Consider the following 26,498-nt stretch of genomic DNA (forward strand, 5'->3'; position numbering starts at 1 on the left):
TGGTAAGCAAGGTCCACATGTTCTGTTTTCATTGGGCAGACGGGCTCGGTATATTCTGAGCGTCGACAAAATTCATCTCACAAAATTGTATTGTGAATCTTACAATATGGCTTGGGCTCCTTTCTTCCAATATGGCTTGGATAAGAAATAAGAGAGCCAAGTCAAGACACAACCTAGTACTAGTAAGGCCATCTCCAATCATAGGCCATAGACCGAATATGACTCTAAAATAATGCAAAACCCATCTTTAGCCATGGGAAAGAAAAAAAATTTGGCCAAATTTGTAGGGCCACATTAGGTCCTTTGGCCTCGGCCAAAATTTATTTGTGGGCCTAGCGCATGTACTTTTCAAGAGGAAAAAGTGTCATACGTGGGCAAGAGCACGAAACATCTCATGCAACTGCAGATTCAACAGCCAATATTAAAGGCGCTTGACGTCATCGATGATGTTAGCTAGCCATTAGGCTTTTATTTTTATTTTTAAATTTTTTTAAATTTATTTTGTTTGATATATATATATAATTGGTTTCTGATAGTTGGAGGTCAAAACTATTGATTAACGGTTATTTTTTATTTATTTATTTAAAACCTTTTTAAATGTTTTAAATTCATTTTGTTTAAAAAAATATATAAATTAAAAAATATTGTCTCTAAATCATAGTTTAATTAAATTAAACAATATATAGTTATGGAACATATAAGCGTTGTACCATAATTTTTCTCAAAATAATAAAATATATAGAGTCCTAAAATATAGTCATGCATGGACATGATTGGGGATGGAAAAATTTAGCCATACATTATTTTTTTTTTAAATTAATATTTTGAAAAGCTAAATTTTTAATCCCGAACTACATTTAGTCCTATGACTGGAAATGGCCTAATTAAATTACTTGCAGTTGAAAAACTACAGCTTGGCCACATGACCTCAAACTGCAAGTAGCCAACGGTCTCTACCACACACGCACGCATTCACTAAAATTAGATCCTTAACACACGTTAATTATAATTCTCTCTTTTTGATAATTTATTTGCAAAACAATAGAAAAGTGTCTCCCACAAGATTGGGCCAGGGCCCTTCTCTCTCTCTCTCTCTCTCTCTCTCTCTCTCTTCCATCAACTACTACTAGAACCTTCGATCACTGTCTCAAAGACTCCAAATTTAGGGTTTCTCGAGGGTTTATCACACATCCAAAAACCCTAGAAAAGCCCAACTCCACGAAAGACTTGATCTTTTTGGGTAGTTCGTCCAGCTTTCCCAAATGGTTCGCTCCAATGGCGTCAGGCTTGTCCACTGGCTCGCTCGTCGCTCTTTTGCCTCCAACCCCATCCACAACCCTACATCCTCCGTATGATTCCACATTATTTCTCCCTTCTTCGATTTGATTGTACTAATTATTGTCATTTCCTATTATTTTTGCTTTAATTTACTGTGAATTTCTTTTCGCTGTTTAACTTTGATCATGTTTGAATTGCTGCTAGGCATGCGGGAGGATGCTTGGAGGCGGTTTTAGGACATTCAAGACTGGGGTTTGCAACAATTCTAGGGTTTTAGGAAATTATACTACTACTAGTAATGGTAGGTCAAACACCCACTTTTCGTTTTTTGAATTCTACTGAGCATTAAATTTCTTATTCCCCTTTAATGGATTCTTTTGTTTTTGTTTCCTTTTCTCTTCCCCCTCCCCCCACCTTTTTTTGCAGTTTGTAGAAAAAGTTGGTTGCTTGGAGCTCTGAATACCAATTGGTTCGCTGCAAGATCAATTCATGGAACTGGTACCAGACACATACATATGTTTTCATTTTCTTTATTTGTTCAAGTGTATATAAATATATTCTTGTTTATGCAATTGTGCACGTCAATTATTCGGGATAATTTACTCATTCAAATCCTATCTGATTTTGACATACCATGAAACTGTGTCTTTAGTTTAAGTTGAAAGACTATGTATTATGAAATATTTTTTGGTATAAATGTTATGTGGAAAAGAACTGGAGCTCAAGGATTTCTATATTTTATTGGGTACTTTCTTGCAATAACATGCCATTATTTGTTCATTTTGATACTGAGAACATAAGGGAGCATGTGGAATTTAATTATGGGGCTTTTCCTGCCTTTTGTGCACCAGCATCTATGTCCACAAGAGATTACTATGATACACTGGGTGTAAGCAAGAATGCAAATGCATCAGAAATAAAGAAAGCTTATTATGGGGTAGGTTTTCTTTGCTTCACTTCCCTTTTTCTTGATGTACATATTTAAATACTTACTCAGAAATAAAGAAAGCTTATTATGGGGTAGGTTTTCTTTGCTTCACTTCCCTTGGACATGCAGTTAAGATTTTGGGATGCGATTCTTATTTTGTACTGTAATGGATATAAAACTATAATTCTAAAATGGTTACAACATTTAAAGTGGTTTTCCAGAATTCTTAGAAAGTTTCTATAATGTTAGTTCTGCTGTTGGAAGAATAAGAAGTGTATAATGATAATGCATAATGTCAGTACCTATTTTAGTTAGTCAGTGGAAGTTTAGTCCTTTTTCTAGCTGTACTCATTGTTTGTTGTAATCCGAATGTGTATTCTACTTCCCCGGTTCAAGTTTTTTCTGCTCTGAATCATGCTAACTTTGATCCATCATCTCCCCTATTTATTTTGCAGCTAGCAAAGAAGCTCCATCCAGACACAAATAAAGACGATCCTGATGCAGAAAAGAAGTTTCAAGAAGTTCAAAAGGCCTATGAGGTTATTTTTTCTATTCCCGAAGTTCTTGACTATTACTATTAACATGCTAAAAAGCAACTTTGTCAATTTTTGTTGTAGGTTTTGAAAGATGAGGAAAAGCGTCAACAGTATGATGAGGTTTCACTTCTGATCTTTATCTTTATGCCTTATACCTTTTATTATTAAACAATTAACTGCCGAATACCTCCCTGATGAGATGCTTCTTGCTGAGTAGGATGTGGAATAGGTCCTTGGTATTTTGCTCGTAACACCTTGTATTTAATGCTTTTGTAAGTATTACATGACAATACATTGGATGGGGGTAAAATTTGCTTTGGTCAAACAGTTTTGCATCCATGTTGATATTTCTTGTGGTGCTAAGATATAGAAGTTTCAAGTGCTGTTTTGGTCTCTCACTTCTTCTTTTAAAATAATTTTTAATATGTGGTTGACAGCAACACTGCTTTTTATTTTTTTTAATTGGCTTTTGAAAATTGTGATTAGCTGGACTTAGCGGAATCGGTTGGGGCTTCTTTAGGGCTTATACTAATTTTGACTAATTCATTTGGTTTTGTTCTTCAGATCCTTATGTGTATTAAAATGATGACAAATCATTCAAATAAATTTTTAAGTGATATAAGAGAATTGTAGGATTCAAATTCTACCCAATTTATAATCCAGATGGAGATTTCCACTATGTTTCTATTACAACTTGGATAGTTTGGTGTGCTTGGGATCAGAGTATTATAAGATATAGTAATTTAGTTTGGCATTCTGACAATTCTAATTTTCGAGTGGTCAACAAGGGAATTGTGTGGTCATTTTATTGTCATTACTCATGGGCATTTTACTTTCTTTTAATTTTCTTATCTGGCATAATTTGAACTAAGTTATGCAATTCCCACTTTTTTCCTTGCTATGTTATTTTCAACTCCATTCGTATTTAGAGTTTCCCAAGGTTTTAACATATATTTACCTCTGAGGCCCACATCGGTGCCCCCATAATCCCATTCCTTATCTTCATAGTCTTGAAAGGTTCTTATATTTTTTGTTCATTTATAATAGCAAACAATAACAATCACACAGCAAGTCCAACAAAATGTTTGCTTCTCACACACCCCCACACAACCACCCACACAACCACCCCAACACCACCCACCCCCCCGCCCCCGGGGGCCTAGAAAATCGAAATTGACTGTAGTTCCACATGTTTCACATTGATAAGAACTGACTAAGATGATTTGGCAGAAAATTTTCATTTTCAAGGTGAGAGGCATTTTATAAACGATAATGCTTTAAGTATTTAGAAATCCATGTGATGGCAAGTAAACCTTTTAGCTTTGTGATCATCTCAACTGAAGGACTCCTGTTGTACTATGGTTTTACGTGTTCCTTGTCTAATTTACTCTTGTTGATTTATGCCTGCACTTATGTCATTAAGTACACTTTTGCAGGTTGGCCATGCTGCATTTGAAGATCAAGGCAATGGCTTTCCCAATGATTTCAGGAATCCATTTAAAGATATCTTTGATGATAATGTAATGACTTTATCCTTACTGTAAGGTTTGTTTGATTGTTGATATATTTTATCATTGGGAGTTTTGAAAATTTTTATCAAAATTTTGGTAAACTAAAACAGTGTCATTTAGAAAAAAATTTGGTGTTGCATGCAGATAACTGTTATGCAACTTCATCCATGAAACATGGCATTTTTTTTGTGGCAAGTGAATATATTATGTATATTCTAGCTGTTGTAATTTGTGAACTTACAAAAAATTTCAAGGATGTGTAAGGAGCCTCTTCCATCACATAATCTTTTTCATCATGATGTGGATGTGGCACTATATGTCATTATATTTGGATACACTCCAATCTCAAGCTTAGTTCTTAGTTTAACTTGGAAAATGGTTATGCCATTCACAGAACATCTTGATAGCCCCAGCCCTGGTGGAAACATGTTATGTTTAGTTTGTTTTATTTCACTAATTTGAAGTTTTTTCTATTTAAGCAGTATGTTCCTGCTTCATGGCTCTTTCTTATTTTTCTTTCTCTTTCTTTCTATTATTTGTAACTAGTTTTGTTAAGGTTGGTGCTACTGCAATTTAGTATGTGATGTGGGGTTGTTGGTTTCTTACTGAAGAACTTTCAAACTTCATGATCATAGAAATCATATCATACTTTCTACAACAAAATGAAGCACCATCTATGTTTCCTAATTATTTGCTCTTGCCTTTTTTTGGATGTTGTATTCACTTTGGATTGTATGTGCATGTTATTGGTGGGGTGCTGTTTCCGATGGAGATTAGATCTTCAGCATTTTTCGTCAGAATTTTGGTGGTCAGGATATCAAGGTTTTATCCCTCTTCATTTTTATTGTTGATCTGTGTATGTGCTTTAGAATCTGCTTCATGACCTGGATTTCTTTTCATAAAATACACAGGTTTCTTTGGAACTTTCCTTTATGGAAGCTGTTCAGGGATGTTCTAAAACTGTGACATTTCCAGCTGCAGTGGCCTGTGAAGCTTGCGGTATGCTGATTCTGCTCATTTCTAAATGCCTTTGCTACTTTTGAAAGTATGCTGTTGTGGCATTTACATTTGTTTTTTGCTCGTTAGTATTTGAATGAAACTCCCTTATCTGATTTATTTTGCCTTTGGATCTTTGCAGGTGGAAGTGGTGTTCCTCCTGGCACCAGACCTGAATCATGTAAGCGCTGTAAAGGGTCTGGCATGGTCAGTTTTTCTAAGAACAGAAACCTTATCATTTATTTGATCATTAAGAATATCACATCATCTGCTCTTGTTAACCATTGATTTTCTGCATATCCAGACTTACATGCAAACTGGCCCATTTAGGATGCAGACAACTTGTACTCAGTGTGGTGGTACTGGTAAAACTTTCCCGGTATGGTTCACGTCATATCTATAATAACTCATTTTCACTATTCAACAAACAAGTTTAATTGTCTATTTTTATTCTCCAGACATGTCGTGTCATCATTTTTTAATTATAGTCTTTGTTTGCTGCCTAGTGTCCCAACGTTGTTGCTTCATATTTGCTTTATTGTTGCTTTTGTTGGCCAGCTGTTAGATATTTGCTTACTTACTGGAATGGTTCTGTGGGTGGGCTGGTTTGTTCCCACTTTCTCATGAAGCACGTATTTTGTTCAATAAAGAAGTGGGGGAAGTGAAACAAACATGAAAATCAACATGGGAAGATTTCCTATGTGTGAATAGTAGTGTGCTTGAAATTGAGTTTCATGAATACTTATAGATGAGTTCCTGTACTTTTTTGCCAAATGTAATTTTAATGTGTTCCTAGAGATACATGTAATGCACTTAGGCACTTTTGTGCATAGGTTTGTATCCGAATATCAATGAGATTTACTTTGTTAAGAATTGAGTTTCGAAACCCTTCCTTTCTTTATAGATCTACTTGGGTAATGTTAAATGGTTATGCTCCGATTTCATGTTGTATTCCTATTGTGTATTAGTTCTAAATGTTTACTGTATAACTCTTTAAATGTTATGAGTTATACTGAAATACATCACTTTTTGGTTTCAGACACTTTGCAAATCATGCAATGGGAAACGAGTCACAACTGGAATGAAGTCAGTCAAGTTAGATATCATGCCAGGTATTTCCAATAGTTTTGAGGCATTGGGGTTGCTTCCCAATGGATAATTGTGGTTTTTCTGTTGCCAAGGATCATTATTTTTGCTCAGTCGTTATATATATATATGGGATTTTATGTACTTAAGTGGGGTTGCCTCTCGTATTGTCATTTTGTTAAAATAATCATGAATCATAATTTGCAACAAAGAAGTCAAACTACAAATCTTGGAACTATATTTGCTTCTTTGTGTAATGGTGGTTGTAATGACTTTATTTCCATCTACAGGTGTAGATGACAATGAAACTATAAAGGTGTATAGCAGTGGTGGGGCTGATCCTGACGGAAATCAACCTGGTGATCTTTATGTTACTGTTAAGGTGACCTGCATAAGTTCTAATCGCTGTTGACGTCCTTGCTTTCTTTCTCATTATTGGTACCGTAGTATGTATAATCCTTTTGTCTTATATATGTACATCTTAATTCTGTTTGCAGGTTAGGGAAGACCCAGTTTTCCGTAGGGAAGGTTCCGACATTCATGTAGATGCTGTTCTGAGTATCACTCAGGTACTGCTTAAATCTTTTAGTGCTCAAGAGTGTTGTTTATATGCTCTAATGCAAGAAAATCTTGAAGAGTGAGTATTATGAGATGGAGAAATAGAATGATCTATTTTCACTTCGGCATTATCTAATTACCTCGAGGTCACCAAGCAGCTAAAGTATGAAAACTCTGTTGTTCAGTTTCTATGATTATTGTGTTGTTGATGGATTCTTGAGAGTTATGATGTTTCTAGGCAGACTAAAGGATCTTAAATGATGGTTTTGGGGAGTTCCCTATTGTGCTGTTTCTTTCTTGTAACTTGGGATTTCCCATCTTTCTTGTACTGAGAAATATTCATTTATTTGTATATAGAGGTTTAATAAATGCTTTTTTTGCAGGCAATTCTGGGAGGAACTATTCAGGTCCCAACTCTCACTGGAGATGTTGTATTGAAGGTTTGTTTTGGAACTCATGCATGATCAGCACCATGTTCTGAACTGAAAAGGACAGATAAATTTGATTTTCTGTAGAGGTTATTGTTATAATACTCAATGTGGCAATATTTTAAGTTGCTTTCTAATTTGCAGGTCCGTGCTGGCACCCAACCTGGTCAGAAGGTAGTCCTAAAGAAGAAAGGTCAGGAAATTGGATTCAAGCTTTTTGCTAATTGTGTTGATAGTTTCTAGCACTGATAAGAATTTTGAGTTTACCCACTGCATCTCCTGGATAGGCTCTAGTTTCCTCTGCATGTCCATTTTGCTTTGCAGTTTAGTAATTTCGGTTGAATACACAATTTATCAATCTCCGCTTCATGTGAATAAAACAAGGTTAGTTCTCACTTTTCTTCCTGTTGATTGAGAACAGGGATCAAGACAAGGAGCTCTTATTCGTTTGGTGATCAATATGTGCACTTCAATGTCAGCATCCCAGCGTAAGTTATCCTGGCTTCAAACAATTTTGTTAGTATAGCTTGTTAATATGGTAACTTCTGTTTTGACCGGAAAGACTTTCAGTCAGTGTTCTATCTTGGTAACTCGGAACTTGACACGTAATTGTATTGCAGGAATCTGACACAAAGACAACGAGAATTAATTGAAGAGTTTGCCAAAGAAGAGCAGGGGGAATATGGTAAGCGTGCTGCTGCCGGAGCATCTTGATAATATGGGCTGGAGAGGTTTCTTTGTTTGTTAAGATATTTTTTAGTCTTGCATAGCTGGAAGGAGAAGGAATGAGAGGAAGTAGGCATAGCAAAAGGATCCACCCATTCTGGAAGCAGAGTTATTTTAGGTTCCAAATTCCAATTGAGCAGTTCTATTTGTAAGGTTGTGTAATATTTTTTTTATACTTCCGAGTCATAATCCGTACTTGTCATTTAGGCGAGGTGATCTGTGATCATCATGCAGTAATTTTGTGACAATGTACATATTCTGACTTACAATCATAATGGACTTGTTCATGTCCATAATTATTTTTGCCACAAATATATTGAACACAGATTGAAATGTTTTCTTTTGGAACTGAATCTGAACTGCCATGTAAATAAACTGCATTCTCTCTTTTAGAAGCTAGGCAGTCGAAAGCAATCTTCTAGGCTGAATCTGAATTGTACTTACAGTTTAGACTGATTGACATCCGAAGAACTCCCTACCATTTTTTCTCCAGATTAAGTGAAAGGATACACTTACCCGGGAAGCATTAACAGAATACAAGAACATCTTACATAAAAATGGGCTTGTTCCACGTAACTTGCGTTGATAAGCTACTTTGTAGCGTAACATAGGGCTCCTCTTCGAGTGCTTTTCATTTTTCATCTTCAACTTCTCTCTCTCTCTCTCTCTGCTTCTCTCATCTCCACTCCTTGCCTGCCCCAGCCAAACTCCTCACCTGACATTGTCTTCCACCTGAATAGGCTGGCATGAGGCCGGCCTTGGGTCCAAAAAGAGGGGCAATGTCCCGCCTTCATTTCACAAAATAAGTAAATAACGTTAAAAGTAGTGGTATTTCAATTTCATTGAAGCTCCCACTTAGACTACACTAAGTGAGTGGTTTTCTTTTTTAGGTTTATGTGGGTTTTAAATTTGAGGGTATTTGTGTCAATTTAGGTGAGTTTTTTGCTATATTTGAAATATTTTACAAAAGCCGACATTTTTGAAATTAGGGGTCCAAGTTTTGGCTATTTTTGATCAATTCTCTTTGTAATAGGAGCAAAGCTCGAGTTACAGCGTATTAAACACACCATTTGCATTAAGCCTTTGATTAGCAATGGTCAAATTCAATTTATTTCTTTCTTGAATCAGGAAAAAAATGATCGCAGTATTACATGTACCTTGAAAGGAAACATTTATGTTGAAAGTCCTTTCAGATGATTCTTAAAATTTGGCAAAATATAGAAACAGAACAGAATTTTTCCATCCGTCGGTACTAGGGCAAGTCCTACATATGGGGCCTATTTGCTCCGGAAATTGCTCTTTTGCTGCCTGAATCTATCTGCAAGCCTGATTATTATACTAAAAAATTACAGAGAACATCCACGGATTTCTTAACACATCTCAAGAGTTCTCTACCTTCCAAAAGTTCAGTGGACTCGGTTCTCATCCTCAAACCAATAGAAAAAATTCTTCCCTCAAAATAGCCAAACCTCACAAAGAAACCCACCTTGTCAGCTAATAAAATCTGACTTAAATCTCAAGATGCAACTTTGGTTTTTGATTTCGGTTTCTTGGCATCCAATGCTCCTAAGCCTTTGCCCAATCCAACTGGAGGCTGACCTTCCTGGTCAGTTGTTGATTGATCTTTTTTGGCATCCGCCGGACCATGTACAGGATGACCGTTGGCTTCCTTTACTCCATCAGTTTCTCCATTTTCTACTGCATCTGGGGTTGCACCTGAATTGATGATATTGAGAAGCTGGGTAAGTGGAGGCAAAGCTTGGACTGGAACACCATGTGGACGTATTAAGAGGCCCCTTGCTGCTGCCTTCCTCCTAACTTCAGCTGCTGCACGAGCAGCCCTCTCATCAACTCCCCTACCGCGTGGAAGAGTTTCACCAATTATTGCGGCATTAAGAGATTTGTTGACGGAAGGGTTAGAACTCCCAGACCCACCGGCTATGGCAGCAGATTGGAATGCCTGCATCAAGTCAGGATGAGCCTGACATGCAAAGTTAACAATTAACTGGAAATCAAGATTCTTGGTGTAAATTATACCACGAGATACGAAAGAGGGTCTCAACATCTGGAGACCGAAGGATTAGTATCCTAGCAACATTTACAAAATGCTCTCCAAATAAGTTACAGTTATCTCCTTTTCTTTTCCGATAAAAGATTCCAAAAACACATCAGAATATCTAGTGTGCAGAAAGCACACAAAAACTAGGCTTCTGAGCCTTTCATGGAAAATTAGAAATGAAGAGGACGCAGAATAGGAATAGGCGACAATAAGAATATGACTTGGGAAGATATTTAAAAAACTAACCACAAATTATCCTTCAATTCAACAAGATTTTGAACTTATTAGCAAAAAGGAGCATCCAAAGTACCTTCAAGATGTCGATTGCCTTTTGAGCTGAAGCAGCATTCAAAGCTTGACCTTTTTGCTTTTGTGCATTCATCTTTCAAACAAGAGAAAAAAGTTTAAGAATCAGAACCAAATAGTAATTAAGTATATGCAACCAACCTCCAGTATGATTTCACCAAGCAAGGTACAAATACCTGTAGCTCACGCATCTTAAATGTCTTCATCCAGTTTTGAGAGTCACGTGTTCGTGAATCCTCCTCGCCCAATTGTTTCACAAGTATATCGTAAGTTTTCTTCTCATGCTGCAACACCAAGTGTCATATGGAACAGTGAAATGTTTTCTATTAAGTGAAAATTACACTAGAAGGCAAAATGTCATTATTATTCTTCCACTTATTCAATGACATCTAAATTAAACACTACTTTTAATATTGTTCTTTCGTTTTTCACTCATTTTATTGCTTCTATGTATTAGAATGCTATATGAAGGTTACATATTTTTGACAACAGCAAAATGGAAGATAAAACTCGTCCTCTATAGAGCCACAGTAACATTCAATTTTCTTTCTATGTTTTCCATGCCTGTATAATCACACGCATGCAATAACACATGCACATACATGTGTGTGTGTGTGTGTGTGTGCGCGTGTGCTTAAAAGAAGCCCAAACATGGAAGCAGAGATGCGGAGATCAAGATATCACTGTCTAAATTCCTAGAGAGGGGGGGCGGGCACTATTAATTTGTGGAATTTGGATGTCCTTTAGTTTTGTATTTTCTATTTCCAAAAGGGACATACCTGGTGAGAGAGTTTGAAGGCACCCATACAATTAAATGCAATAGCAAGTGCATGATAGCATACAGCAGTCTGGATATGTTCCTCCCCTAGAAGTCTCTCATTCTTTTTCAAAGCCTCTTGCAAATATCGAAGGGCAGTGTCCATCTTCCCAAGATCCTGGTACATCATAGCGACATTAATGAAGGTTGCAGCGACATCAGGGTGATCTGGGCCAGATGACAAACTCAGTAGGAGCAATGCCCTGGACATGTGTCGTAATGCAAGCTCTGTCTGATTAAGTCCGTGATAGAAAAGAGCCATATTTCCATAGCTGCCATAGCAAAGTTGCAAATGAAGGAGCCCAAAATCAAATCCAGAAAAACAGAGAGAGAGAGAGAGAGAGAGAGAGAGAGAGAGTAAAATCAATCATTAAAGGCAAGTGTTTGAACGCTATTAACAAAAATAAAATAAAAAAATCAACTAACTCATATAAGAATTTCAAACTGATTAAGTCACCACATCCACTTTCAGTTCATGGCGTCCCAATAGATAATATTTCTTTTTATTAATATTAATTAACTAAACGTTTCTTCCTTACTTTCATTCATTTCTAGATTATTAGTGAGTTAGCATGTAGGATGGGTACTTTTCCTACCTCACTATAACTCAGAAGACAGGAGAAGGAAAGGGGGTTGAGGGGGCACAGAAACAAACATCAGCAGAAATAATCCAATACATGTCACACAGTTAACGTCAGTACTGGGCAATCTCGCCAAGACTCCAATATTTACCCCAGCATTGATTGGAAATAAATCTTCAAAAAAAAAAGGAAACGTGACAATTTGCATTGTCATCCTCAAGAGAGCACCCAAATATCACAGAATTTTAACAATAGTTAACAGTTTCAGTTTATGTTATATAATCGTAATGTATGAGACTAACACAGGAAATTCAATTCAGAATAAGTATTCAACAACCATCTCAGTTAATGAAACAAAAATAAACACAAGAACCCAATACCTGTGAGCAGTGTCAGGGTGGTCTAAACCCAGGCAACGCTCGTTTATAATTAGTTCCTTGTGTTGTTGCATTATGGCTCCCGCCATATCTCCTGCATGATAAAGGACCATGGCAAGATACCTGAAATTAAGTACAGCAAAAACATCAGCTTAGATGTAATGTGCATCATGAATAACTAATTACAATTAGAAACAAATATGTCGAACAGTTTCAGGAGGCAATGCATACCGACAGCAGTTTGCAACCTCCCGATGCATTGGACCAGTAACCTGCAATCACAAAAAAGAGAGGATATAATAGTACTAGACATGCGCATTTCATGGTAAATTTAAGATAACAACCCAAATAATATTATTCACCTGCTGAAGTATCGAAAATGCTTCAGAAAATAATGTGTAGGCTTCGCTCAGCATTCCCTGATATAAAAAGTGCAAGATAAGTGACAAACCACATTATTATTTGAACATGATGTCAATCACAACGAACTGATACTAGTTGCAACTTGTGCATGTCCTAATGTCCTGATATCCCATCATGATTTTGTTCTATATCCGTCCCTTCTTTTGAGGAAAACCAGTGGACGCATTTTTGTGGGATAGAGTACAGTTCTGAGCTTTGTTGCGAGCATCACACTATCATGTGAGTTCAGAGAACTCCATTCTTACACTTCATGCAGACAGGGGAAGACTGTTTATTGAGATTTTTCTGTTGTGTTAGTTTATGTTAGGTGTGCAGTTGAGTTTTACTATTCGTTGGTGAACTGCCTTGTCCACTACAGCACAATACTGTTGCACTTGGTTTTGATCTAATAGTTTTACAGTAGCTAAAGTTTATGTTTCTTATCATATATATACAAAGCTTGAGAACCAGGATCCCATGGCATTTTCTGCTGCAATTCCATTTTTGCAAATTTCACCATTTTCGCAGTTTTACCCGATAAGTTTGATGCCCTCAATGAAAGGGGTCCCTTTTGATGAGAATTGCAAAGGACAGTTCTTAAATGGGGATCTAAATATTAGACAACTGAACTACAGTGCCTTGTGGCCTCAACAAAGCCATCCCTCGGTTCTTATCAAAGGGATCCCTCTTAAGAAGGGGACTCATATATAACAAACTCATAATGGGATATCAGGACGTGCAAAGCTTCAGATTTTGAGCTGATTTTCGCCAAACCTATATAAATTCTTCCAGTGAACAATCCCAAATTAATTATAATAAATATAAAAAACCAACACCTTAAAGTTGAATGCTTTTTTAAATTTCAGATTATTGCAGAACTAAAACATGTTTGGTTCCATGGTAAATGCAGCATCTCTATATTCTAATGTAACAATTATTGGTCATCATCAGATTCATGGTAAATGTATACCAGAACTAACAGATATAAAAATACACACCCTGACATTCTTTATATTAATATAACTTCAAATTAAAGTCTTGACCATCGTTTGGAAATAGCATTGACTTCAAGGTTCTCACAGAAGATTATATTCTGGTTGAGAATGTTTCCTTACATCCTGAACCTAATGCTATCACAATACCAAGATACAAATTCTTTGAAGAATCATTGATAAACAACAGAGTACAGTGCATACCTCTGCCAGTTGGATCTTTCCTGTTTCCACAAGATCCTTAGCTTCTGAACACACAGGAACTGAGTGTTTCACTACAGGTTGAAGATTTAAGATATCTGATATTTGGAAAGGTGCTGCAGAATTAAGATCATATCTGCGAGCTGCAATTGTCATGCCCACCTGCGAATGAAACCAAAGTCAATTTGTCCGCCACTTAGAAGCGTAAGTGATTGTGAAGCAAATTTGAGTAGCAACCAAGTAAATTGGACCAGAAGAATTTATAGTTACCTTCTGACAAAGATTACGTATAACAGAATCTTTCTTTACACGAGTCCTAGCATCCTCTGGCAGCTCAAACTATCATCAATGGCAAATTACATAAAACGATAGGTTAATAAACACCAATCAAAGATATCCTTTTGAGGACCAAGTACTAAACTTGGAGATCCCACAAAACATATACAAGTCCATTTTAATTTATACAGCCCTGAAAAATGTTATGAAACAATATGCAATATGGCCCATGGAAATAAAATCAACGAGATCCCCACGGGGTGTACATATTTCTCAATAAAGAATTGTGACCCGTTAAAGTTATTCAGGGAGCATAATTTCATCACGTCAAAAAGTTATTCAGGGATGTCAAATTCTTCCTGGAGAGTCAGACATTATTGATAATTGATACCTGATATTTGAGCTTTGCAAATTCTTGAATGTCAGACCATAGAGTTTCTGAGCTAACATGCATAAATGAGGATTGATTCTTTCTTGTAGATGCTCCATCCTTCCATCTTCCTTGTCCCTTGGACAGCTTTCCTGAAGATTGATGGCCTGTTTGTTCCTGAAGATAAAGGAACTTACAGTTACAAAAGGTTCCTCAAACTCAATAAATAGACCAGTTTTGCTGAGATATGCTTGGTATTACAAACATTTGTGATTCCCAAAAAGTTCAAGTTAATAGTAAACTGCATATAGTTGCAACTTTTTACTGCAAAACAGTACTTAGCTGAGCTTTAAAGAGATTACAGGGATCAAGAATTAGCTTAGAACAACTTAGCACCGAACTTTCTTTCTAGTTGATACTATAAAACATACTTTTTTGGGGGTTCTAGACTGCACACTATTAGCAGCCACTTTAGAGCCAACAGCTTGACTGCTTCCGAAAAAACAGTTGAAGAAATGGGAGATTGCAGGCCCAATATCATGATCATCTGTTTCTCTCAAGGCATCCTGCAGACAAGAAAGTAGAAAAGACCATGAACCACTTTCCACCAGAGACAAAAAGATTGAACACTGAACATTGACAATTGTTTGAGTGTGCTCAGTCAATAATAACTCTCGGATACATGGGCCAAACATCAAGGACCTGATTGGTTTTTACTATTACTAGAGAACAAGTAGGAAAGGTGGAAGGATGGATCTGAATTAGTAATTAACACTTACGAGATAACGAATCCAAGGCTACATTTTTGAAGCAGGCCCATGAACCAAATTAATAGGAACTAGAGTACAGATTGCCATAAAACAGCAGGAAATAAGGTTTCACATGGATTGATATTTCTCAATGTCTGTAACAGTTACAATGAAGTCTGAAACAGGTATATAAAAAAAAGTAATACGATATAAGAGCTCAGTTAAAGACATTAGGTACCACTAGAAGAAGTTGCACCTCAAACTGAAAAAGTAACAAACTCATACTGTAACAAGAGCAAGGGCACGAATGTATTGCAGGGAAGTTTATTTATTTGCTGTAGTAAGAATTCCTTCTCTCCGACTATACTGTGTTTGGGAAGAGAGGGATGGTGTAGAAAGAAAATGAAGAAGTTATTTGAGGCATAAAGATTACTTCAACAACTGAAACAGCCTAATGGATGTTGCTTAATCGTCACGCAGGCATCTTGCAAGAATATGTTTGGCTAAATCCCTTTAAATATAGTAAGCAACAACTCAAAAAAAAAATAAAAAATCATGAAACTGCTATCAGAGGACTCATGGGAGTTGTATCCCTCCAAGAGACCTGAATCAAATTACTTAGGTTACGACTACAACATAATTTTTATGGAAATAACACCCAGTAACATATCAACATTTGCTGGTCCCAACAGGACAACATTTCAGTTTTTATAACCTCATAACATGAGACAGACCATACAAGGAAATGCTTATCACCTTGAGAATGTGCTTTGCTGATCTCACCACAATCTCATTAGAGCAAAGATCCCAAAGATGAGGTAAATGTCTGGTCCCATCAGCCACCTGTTGAAAACATCCAGAGGGTGTCAAAAGCAATATCCCTACATATTCAAGGCAATCAGTCACCCAGACCTTGCACATTCCATTTTATATAAATCCTTACTAGGAGAAGAAAAAGGAATATTTCCACAGTTTCTACATGCTAGTAGTGGTTACAAAGTGCGAAGGATTTATTAAAAACCATAATCCTTACTTTCCCAATATAGCGAACATTAATTCCATGAGCATGGAGTGCTTCAGTTAGTGTTTGCCCATCCATGGGTGATACTTCCAGTGTGCAAAGGTCTTGTATAAACTTCGGAAGCACAACATCTGTAAGATACAAACTGGCTTTCCTCACATTTCCTTCGTCTGCTGCAATCTCCTGGAAACAGGAAGAAAAACAAATAATTTATACAGGTTTAAACTAAGTGAGAAACAAAGCAGAAAATTAAAATGTCCAAAAAATACCTCCTCACTTCCCGCCAACTTAAACTCAGTGAAGACATTAGGGTTGAAAAGAACGTCCTCAAATGATTCAGAGCTGTCCGTGGGTGGGGAAGCACCTTCTTGTGCATCTGTGGCGTTCTCTTTTTCCGTTATGTCCTGTGAAGAGCAATAAAATGAGAAATCGCCCGTATTACTAGAAGGCGAATTAAGAATTCATCCTATACCATGCTAAATAACCAATAAGTTCACCTGTAACATTCTTAAACTAAAAGACATGTTAATTTTAACACCAAAAACAATGAGAAACCCCCTCGCTAAATCAGAATGAGTGAGAAATAAAGCAGATGATGAAAAGGTCCAAAACACACCTCCACACTTCCAGCCACCTTAAACTCAGTTAAGGCATCAAGGTTGGAAAGAGTTTCCTTGCATAATTCAGAGTTGTCGGTGGGTGGAGAAGCACCTTCTGCATCTGTGTCCTTCCCTTCTTCTGTTATGTCCTGTGAAAAGCAACAAAATGAGACACAGCCCAAAGTACTAAAATGCATAAAACGAACTCATCCTATACCATGCCAAATAGCCAATAAGTGTACCCATCACATTCTTAACATACTGAAAACAAGGTGAATTATAACTCCAAAAAAAATGAGAAACCCCTCCTCCCGCTAAATAAGGATTAATGACAAGTATAAAAATCTTTGAAATAATAATACACTTTACTGACATGTTGAAAAAGTTTAAACAAGTTTAACAACAATACAACCTTCATAACCTCTATAAGCTAAAGTTGCATCAGCTAAATTCTCACCTCTTTAACATCGGTGATGTTTGGAGAATCATTGGTGATGTGACCTTCTCCCTCACTTGACTTACATTTTGGTTTATCTGCAGCTTGGACCTTAATCCAATACCAAAATAAAAAGGCTAATATGAGAAACATATGAAGCAAATTCAAAGACAGTATTGATATCAGGTATCATATCTTACCTGGCAGTAAGCAGTAATTAGTTCAGGCCTCAAGATACAAAATCTGGATCCAGGCCCAGTGAAGTTTGCATCACGGGGAGTTACTCTCATCAAGTCAAGGAGATAATGCCTGAAGCAGGGAACAGAATTAAAAAAGAACATGCATGGGTGTACTAAGTTAGGTCTGCACGAATAGATCTTTAATGCAAGAAGTTTCATAAGAGCTGAAGAGATTTTGTTAGAGAAGTTCCGAGAAGTAAAAATTACCTGTCATCACTACCAACAATACCCTTGCATTCTACTGGTGCTGCTAACTTAAAAACATTTCCAGATCCATCAAGGACAGTGTGTTCTTTCAGATGAAGGCGTTTAGCAGCTTCCACCACCTAAGCATACAAAAATCTTAGAATTTTCACAAGAAATTCTAGTCCTGAAGAAGGACATATGCAGTTTTTCTCACTTAAGAAGACGAAATATGAAAAAATTGGTAGCATAATAAAATAATCCGGGTTAGATCTCCCTCACTTTGGAATGGAACTCTTCATTCCAGCATATCTTCTTTCCATTATCAACAGAACCATATAGAAGAGAGTCTGATTTATCCCCTTGAAGAATGCCCGGTAAAACACTCTGCAGTGAACACATAACAAATAAAACAAGGAGAGAGCAATCAGATAACTTTAAAAAAAAGTTCCTCAAAAAACAACAAAAAAAAGGTATAAAAAAAATCCAAAGCAAATGCAAACCATAGAAACTTACATGCAAATGAAAAGAAAAACAAATTTATGGTCATTTATGTTATGTATGAAACCCAGTCGAGTTCAGCAATTAAAAAGACAATTTTCACTATACTTTTTTCTATGGTGGAGTGGGGCTGGCCAAGCTCTAATAGAGAATTGTTTTCAAAATTGACCTTTGAACTTATGTCCAGGAAAGGTGCAGCACTAGGATTCCCAGTTTCTCCTAAGACGAAAAAAATTATAATACATACAAAGAACATCCGGTTCGAGACACACCTGAGCTACTACTCTATGTCCCCTGTAATCGATTATGGCCATAGCGAGATTATAAAGTCCAGAAACATCAGCTTCTTGGTATGCCTTGGTGCCTTTCAAATCATTATTTGCAGAAGCATAAGTAGCCTGCTCAGTTTCACCCAATTGTGTCTCAGCAGAAACATCAGGAGCTGATTCCATGGCAACATGACATTCCATTGAACTTGATATATCACATTTTTCCCCATTGGGAATTCCACTATCTCCATGCAACAAGCTATCAGGAGCCTTGTCAGAAGAACTGCGTAAAGAGCCAGTGCTCCCGATCTTTGAACTAGAATCTGCATGTTTCTTAGACAGCTGCTCAAGGTCCGCATCAACAGCAAAACTGAAGAATATATTATTGTGGACATACCTAGAGCCAAAAAAACCAACATCTTATATCAATTCATATTTCCATGAATCTATTATTAACAAAAGCATGCATGTGTCATAAGAATCAAAGTTACAACCACACCATCAGAAAATGTATTGCCTAGATAGTACATAATTACCAAACCCAATAAGGAAATATTTTTGCTCACCACTTTAACCCAAGGTGTACACTCACCACCCTTCTTAATATTTGACACGTGTCCATAGGCATAACCATGGTTAACTTTTTATTTTGATTTATGTAACCATGGTTATACTTATGGACACGTGTCAAGTGTTGAGAAGGATGGTAAGCATACATCTTGGGTTAAAGTGGTGAGCAAAAATGCTCCCAACTCAATCAAAATAAGAATGCATAATATGTCAAAGACAATTTAATGTAGCTTCAAACTTTGAACTCAATGTAGAAACCCTCATATGGCAATGTTGGTCTGATCCATCATGACTACTAATCAGAGTTACAGTAAAAGAGATTCAATATTATATGTATGCACCAACCACACAAGTAATGGATATTGACAAAATTTTAGTCAACTTGGGTATATTAACTAGCCAGATAAAATGACTTTAATACTGGAGTAAATTGATACATACATCAATAAAAAGGTAGTGGTACTTAGTTTACTGGGGAGCTGGGTCATAGAGTAACCACCACTAAGGCAGCTAACAAAATGTAATTTACTGCATAGACATAGAGTAACCTAATTGATGTCTTCACGGAAATATGTATTTTTTAAAAGAAAAAAAAAAAGGCAATCCTTTCCAGGTCAGACTAACATGTGGAAGCACTCTGGATCAGTGGGATTTATAGGTGGTATGCATCTGCTAATGACTCCCATAGCACCACTCATAGCCGCATCAACGAAGTCTGAAGTCACTTTGTAAAGAGCCCTATCCCGCAAAATTCTGCAAAATATGGCCTACGTGAGAGATAACGACACAAGAATCTAAAAATCACAGATTAAGTGATAAAGTAATTAATTAATGGAAAATACTAAAGGACATACATAACTTTTAGAACCCACTCTATCAGATATCATTACCTTTCCTGAGGAGTTGTATGTGGAAATTCCCTACAAGATTGCAACTCCTCATTCCAATCCCTTTGCATGCCAATTAACTCACTACCATAGGAGAGAGTCAGGGCATCCTCTGCTCTGGCTGCATCACGCTCGTGATCTGACAATAGTATATCCTTTAAAATGTATTCATATGTGAAGAAGATAAAACACAACATCAAGCAAACACTAAAACTCAGAAAATCAACTTCTGTATGCCCTAAAATATTTTATATTAAAAAATTACATCAAGAATTATAACCACATAAAGTGACAATAAATTACATGTACTGTGGGTGAACTCTCCCACTTTAACTATGGACTCTATTATAAAATTCCTTTTCATTTATGGGTTACACATAGCCCCAAAAGACAATAAAAAATTGGCAAGAATTTAGAAGTTTTGAGACAAAGAAAACATACAGGTAAAATTGAAAATACTCACATTTCGAGTGGAACTTTATAAATATTTATGATCAAGCAAGAAATATTATGCAACATTATAACGAGGTAATGATGAATGGATGAGATTACTTCCTTCTAAAACCATACAAATGATACAAAAAAGTTTGTGATTGAGACTTTGTTAAACCCTAAACTGAACGCAAAGTCAATTATCATGCTGATTTGAAGACAACAAGAAAAACTTGTCATGCTTAGGTATCATAACAAAAGCAGGCTGCACACATGTCGAAATAACAGAGCATTAAATTTTATAATTGTTATAATCTATTTTCTTTATTTCTTTAGGAATTAAATGATATTCACTAAGCAGAATTGAAGATAAAATTTGCAAAACAGTAATCTCTATCAGTAGCAGTAATGCCTGAAAGAGGCCAGGCTACCAGACATGTAAAATATGGAGATCTTGTAAAATCTTCTCGAGGAAATTATTATTACAGCACAAAAGTGACACCTTCTACAACCCCAAAATCCTCATTTAAAAGTATTCAAGTCCAACGAAGTTAAGCTCACCTGGAACTGGATATAACCCTAGCCATGAATTTGGTGGCAATAACGATTGAACATTTTCGAAAGGATGTGCAGAAGCCCTCCGCTCCAAAATTTCACGAAAAGCTGCAATCAATAGAATATAATTAATCAAACTTCTGTAAATTTCAAAGAGGAGGAAAAAAAAAAGTAAAAAAGGTCTGAACCACTTCAATTACCTTTTTTGAACTTAGAGCTGATCTTTTGCAAAAGTCCAACAAGTGTGGTAGCTTCCAAATTGCTTTTACTTGGCCGAGGATCAAGAGTATTCCCGGTGCTTGAATTTACATAAAACAGTTTGGTAGTCCCCGTAATACAATGTTTATTACCCTCCATTGTTACTACATCCAAATAAATCAAATCCCCAACAAGCCTGGCAACAAAAACGCCAGACAGCACATAGCTAAGATAAGACAATTCCCAGGAAAAAAGATACATTTTATTTTATGTCATAAGATGCAAGCAAGAGAATTTATGGTTCACCTTCTATAGCTTGGTGGAGGGTTGAAGGATGAAAACACAATACTCTCCACGCATTTGATCTCTTTCAACGGTGATGATAGCAAATTGCTCAATGAACCGGCAACATCCTCCATAAAACCCAAACCATCAAGCTCTGGAACCTCAGTTTTTGTGGCATCTAGATCACAGTGAATTACAGTCCCCAGTTAAAAGTAATCCCCAATGTAGATAACATGTACAATAAATGAGAATATTAGAATGAATTTATGTTAACTGAACAAAATCTCAACCTCCAGGACTTGATACTGTGTTTTGTGCTGTCTCATACTGTAATGCAAGTGATGTTGATAGTGACGCATGAAGTGTGGACAGGGAAAGTAATTCTCGTGTACGATGAACATGAGCCCTTATAGATCTATCATCATATAAAGCTGCAGAAAAATATTCACATTAGAAGATCCTTTAAGATCTTACAACCCCAAAAGCAACACACTGTTAGTATACCAGGAACCATCTCCAAGGAGCAACCACCAATGGTAATGTCAGAAACTTCAGAAATTTCATTAAAGTCTTCCAAATGATGAGTGGAGCCATCCTTTGTGTGTAGCAATAAGTCATAGCATGTGAAGAAACATGTCTCTGGCGCATCAAGCAGAAACTGTCTTATATCCATAACAGAATCTCCAGGGTTCAACTGCATATTATAATGGATAAGGTAAAATGGATTCAAGGACACAAAATATCTAATTAGATTACATAATTATATCAATATCCACAATCAACTATCAAAATAAAGTGTGCATTAACAAACATGGACAGGGTGCTCAAATTGCATCACCTTTTGCATTTTGCAACCAATTACATATTCAGTGAAATTACAAGCAATATATTATCAAACTTAACTCACTTGTAGATCAAGCTTCTCGCCACTTTGTGTCTTGACAGAGACGGGATACAGATGAAGGTCGCCTGCATTCTCATGGATAGGGAAATCAGAATGAGATAAACAGATTTTTTATAAGAGAATGAGTAAAAAAAGTTAAAAGCTTAGCTCAAAATAACAACAACAAAAAACTAAATGGTCGCCAATTTTGAAGGTAAATGAGCTTGATTGAAAACTTATATAGGCATTCAGTCATGACCTACAAATGTGATGAAATTAAGCAATTATTTGTACAAATAAGTCCATGTCCACGTTAGAGGACAAAAAAAACAAAGGAATAATCCAGCTAAAGTTAATAGTACATTCCAGAAAGCACGGCTATAGAATTGGGGGGGTAGTAGTCACATGTCAAATGCATTGGATTGCCTCTAAAAAAGTGCAAAACACGTCCATACATCTTGATGATTTTTTCGTTAAAATATACAAATACATAGAGTTTATCATTAATAAATAAATAAAAATCTGTGTGTCGAAAGCCTTTATCAGTCCAAAGTTCTCGCTATGATACCATCTTTCTGGTCTGCTTGCAATGACAGCATTGCAACAATAAAAAGACAACTTGAGAGGAGAAAGAAAGGAAGAGAGTCCACTCTTAACCTTCATCCTTTGATTTGTTGAATATGAAAGAAGCTACATATGCGTGTATGTGTGTGCATGTGTGACTTTCTCCATCTGCTAAATCAATATGTTATCCTTTCCCTATATGCCCGCTCAGTATTCATGTCTTGTGTTTTTATAAGTACTTCCTATGTGTCCGCTAAAAGATATGAAGTGGTGGACATGTCTTTTGTATGTAACGAAGCCTTCACTTACCTAGAAAAATGTAATTATTTTGTACTATCTTAAATTACTTACACAAACATGGTTTACATTATACAAGTGCCTGCATATTTTTTAAACACATGCGAGTTTGTGTAAAGTTCTAAATGTTTATGTATGTACATTGCTTCTCATTGCCTTCAGGTGGTTAAGGGTTCGTTTGGGAGTGATTCTTGATAGGCCAAAAATCACTTCTGTGGAGAATCACTTCTCCATATAAACACTTTATGTGATTTTAAGTATTTTATGGAGAATCACATGGGAGGTGCTTCTCCCCATAATCACTTAAAACCACTTAAGAGTGACTATACGGAGAAGCACGTGGGATATGTTTCTCCCTATAAGTGATTCTGGCCATCCCAGAATCACTCACAAACAAGCCCTAAATTAACTGTTGTATTGAAAAGAATTAAAGATTCGAGAGAGGGTGAATATGGGAATGGCATATTGACTAGAGGTATTTACAGGTGGAAGAAATATTTGAAGCCCATAATACCAAATTCACCTTGCTTAGGTTGGCTGGTTGAATTCTCTGTTTCAGACTCTTTTGCCTCTGGCTTGGCCTCTGTTGATTCTTCCACCGCTGAAACACCATTAGCATCAGCTTTGATGGGCTCTGAAGCGCTTGGGTTATCTTTCACAGGAGCATCAGTCGGGACCACTGCATCAGAAGAATTTGCAGCATTATGTGCCACTCTACGGTTCCTCCCTTTATTCGATTTTCCAGCCATTTTCACCACCAATTCTGCAAAGATTTATTAAAACACCCAAAACATAAGCACCACACATGAATAAACACAGGAAGGAAAAAAAAATAAGCATGCACACTGCATTTAGTAAGCCACTAAACAATATCACACGAGATGAAGGACATAAAAGCCCCGAAAGACAAACAACTAAATAGGAGAGAGGAAATAAGTATTACTTTTGTGCTCATACGGATACATATACACACACATATAGTGCTTTATACATTTATCAAATATAACCAGTTCAAAAACATGGAAAGCCTCTTCCTTTCCTACTATTTCAAAATGCACGAATTCAAAGCCGCTGCCTCCTTTCCTCCTCCCCAAACTAGGCATGAAAGCATTATTTTTAAAATAAAGTCATAATATAAAAGGAAAAAGAACAACAAAACAGTAGTTGCAATGGTAAGACTAAGCATAAAAAGAAAGGCCTACATATAAGTTATAACACAGAGCAAAGTCTGGAAAACCACTACAAACAAAAGTCTTCAATCTTTCAGTTTCTTCATTTTGCAAACAAGTTTTTAAAAAAAGAATTTTCAATCAACTGAGCCAGGTATAACACCTGTTCATTCATTCTCCAAAAAACAAAAGAATCAATTTTCCATTTTTATTTGATATATTTTCACTCCATTTTCTTGGGAACCAAACGAGGAATTAACAGAAATGAAACGGATAGAATAACACTAGTATTATTACCTGTGACGTTGGGAACGATGAATATATGAATATATATCTGTGTGTGTGGAGAGAGGGTGAGAGTCGCACGCTGAGGTTTTAGGAGGGGGTAGAGAGCGAGGAGCAGAAGGCAGTGGCTGAGAGCCCGAGAGGCGGCGAAGTTTCGCCCTTTTATGTGAGAGAAAGAGAGAGAGTAAGAGTGGGAGAGAAAGAAAGAGACCTTCTAATAATTTGGTGACCCATTATTGGTGGGCTTGGGCCTTCTTTCTCATTTATCTACGGCCGAAAAGCTTTTCTCTTTTTAATTGTGAAAATTTACAAGCCAATGACAAATGGACTCTTTTATTATTTAAGAAAATGGGCGTTGGGAAAAAAAAAAAGTAATATAATTTTGTTTTTAACCTAGGTTATACACGATTACAATTTTAATTGATTCGGATTCAGATTCTCTACTTTCATTTCGTCTACTAGAATCTATTAGACTTATTTTCTTTACAAGTCACCTCATTTAAATACAAACTAACGGCTATAACACTAACACAACACACACACACACACGTATATATAAACTTAAATTGGAACTAATCATTTTCTTTAATGAGTTCTTTCTCCAAATCAATATCTTATTTCTTGCGATGGACTTCTTTTCTTTCTTTGTCAAGTAAAAAACTTCATTAGAAACGTGAGTCAAAACACAATTGTTGCGAAATTTAGGTTTAACAAATTAATCAAATTTTAACGCTCGCAAGTATATGAATCAAAAGATAGTATAGCTAAGTATGCATAGATATCGTCCCACAAGGACTGACTTAATTCTTAATAGTCCTAACGATTAAACTAAAACTAATTTTAAATTGAGAAACTTTAACGGATTAAATTGATTTGAATTTGTAATTGAGAAAAACTAAAATTAAAGAATTCAATTAAAATTAAAGACAATTGCACGACATAAGGGATTTAGGAAAACCAATAGAAAAAAACACTAGAGCATCTGATTTCTATTATATTCCTATTTAGATTGGTGCACTAGATACTAAGTTATATCATGTTTGATAAAAGTTTAAATTAGGTTATACCTTGAAGCCCAAAATCTTGTGAAATAAGGAAACTTTTAAAGCCAATTAAAGGGGTCCTATTTATTTATTTTTGCGTGAACTGTTGCTTGATGGGCTTAAAGTGTTAGTCAAGTCAGCCATTGGTGATGAGTGGAGATGACTTGACCTAGCCCTATATAAGCTTAAGACCCTGCTCTCGTCAGACACATTCTCTAAACCTAATCCCATCATAAAGAGAGAGCTGAAACAATTTCTGAGAGAGAGCAGAAGTCTTGAGCCATTCTTGTCTTTTGCCAGAGTTGCTATTGCTACAATTGAATGAGCTGAGATCGTATTCTCAAGGAAGATGGTGCTAGGTATGTCTTCTATGTATTTTAGGTTGCATGAAAAAATCATGTACACTTATATAGAAAATCTAACAATTTCACCTTAACCAATCCTACCCAATCCCTTAGCATGTCAATTCCAAGCAATTCCCCTTATTGAGATCAATTTCCTTAAATTATTCAATGGCCATGGCATCTGGTTATATCAAAAGTGTCTTTACATGCAATTCTCTATGGCGTCTAGATGAATTCGACACATAAAGACTCATTAAGCTCTATGGAAATTATGTAGCGATCACACAAACCCTAACTGCATGGCATCTACAATTAGTCATTCATTGTATTAATTGCAAGAAGCAAAACTCAAGTTAAGTATGACATCTACTCTAACTTGCATCACACTAATTCAACTTAGATGGTGATCAGACATCCAAACCAAATTAAACATTAAGCACAACAAAAGATACTCAATAAAAAGGGAAAAACTTGAAATTAATATTAACTAAGAAATTGAGTATTCATGATTAGAATATATCGTAGCCCTAGTTAAGAAAATTAATTCCTCATAGTCATAAT

General features: G+C 36.2%; 2 protein-coding genes across 3 annotated transcripts; one reads left to right on the plus strand and one right to left on the minus strand.

Moving 5' to 3' along the window:
• The first annotated feature begins 1,029 nt into the window (after positions 1-1,029).
• On the plus strand, positions 1,030-8,385 carry LOC117619751 (chaperone protein dnaJ GFA2, mitochondrial). The gene is made up of 18 exons (XM_034349777.1): positions 1,030-1,349; positions 1,483-1,579; positions 1,705-1,776; positions 2,130-2,215; positions 2,662-2,745; positions 2,824-2,862; positions 4,179-4,262; positions 5,031-5,075; positions 5,165-5,252; positions 5,392-5,456; positions 5,554-5,628; positions 6,289-6,361; positions 6,626-6,717; positions 6,833-6,904; positions 7,277-7,333; positions 7,466-7,514; positions 7,743-7,809; positions 7,942-8,385. Exons 1-18 carry the CDS (start codon positions 1,263-1,265, stop codon positions 8,033-8,035), a joined length of 1,326 nt encoding a protein of 441 aa, XP_034205668.1. The 5' UTR covers positions 1,030-1,262; the 3' UTR covers positions 8,036-8,385.
• A 749-nt stretch (positions 8,386-9,134) lies between these two features.
• On the minus strand, positions 9,135-24,732 carry LOC117617535 (clustered mitochondria protein). Of its 2 annotated transcripts, none has more exons than XM_034346954.1 (30): positions 24,563-24,732; positions 23,620-23,859; positions 22,260-22,321; positions 21,857-22,046; positions 21,643-21,783; positions 21,374-21,530; positions 21,070-21,263; positions 20,876-20,977; positions 19,886-20,021; positions 19,620-19,748; positions 18,429-18,822; positions 17,938-18,042; positions 17,680-17,798; positions 17,434-17,542; positions 17,255-17,344; positions 16,815-16,946; positions 16,468-16,602; positions 16,211-16,381; positions 15,934-16,020; positions 14,860-14,994; positions 14,450-14,605; positions 14,053-14,121; positions 13,786-13,944; positions 12,550-12,606; positions 12,419-12,459; positions 12,191-12,310; positions 11,192-11,501; positions 10,589-10,696; positions 10,417-10,488; positions 9,135-10,007 (listed from the first exon to the last, which is right to left on the minus strand). In XM_034346954.1, the coding sequence occupies exons 2-30, from the start codon at positions 23,843-23,845 to the stop codon at positions 9,564-9,566; spliced, it is 4,350 nt and encodes a 1,449-aa protein (XP_034202845.1). In that variant the 5' UTR covers positions 23,846-23,859; positions 24,563-24,732; the 3' UTR covers positions 9,135-9,563. The 2 variants fall into 2 exon arrangements, with proteins under 2 accessions (XP_034202845.1, XP_034202844.1); XM_034346953.1 differs by having other exon boundaries at positions 9,135-10,028; positions 24,563-24,718.
• Positions 24,733-26,498: the final 1,766 nt, after the last annotated feature.

This window comes from Prunus dulcis, chromosome 2, assembly GCF_902201215.1.
Source record: "Prunus dulcis chromosome 2, ALMONDv2, whole genome shotgun sequence".
NCBI classification, from domain to species: Eukaryota; Viridiplantae; Streptophyta; class Magnoliopsida; order Rosales; family Rosaceae; genus Prunus; species Prunus dulcis.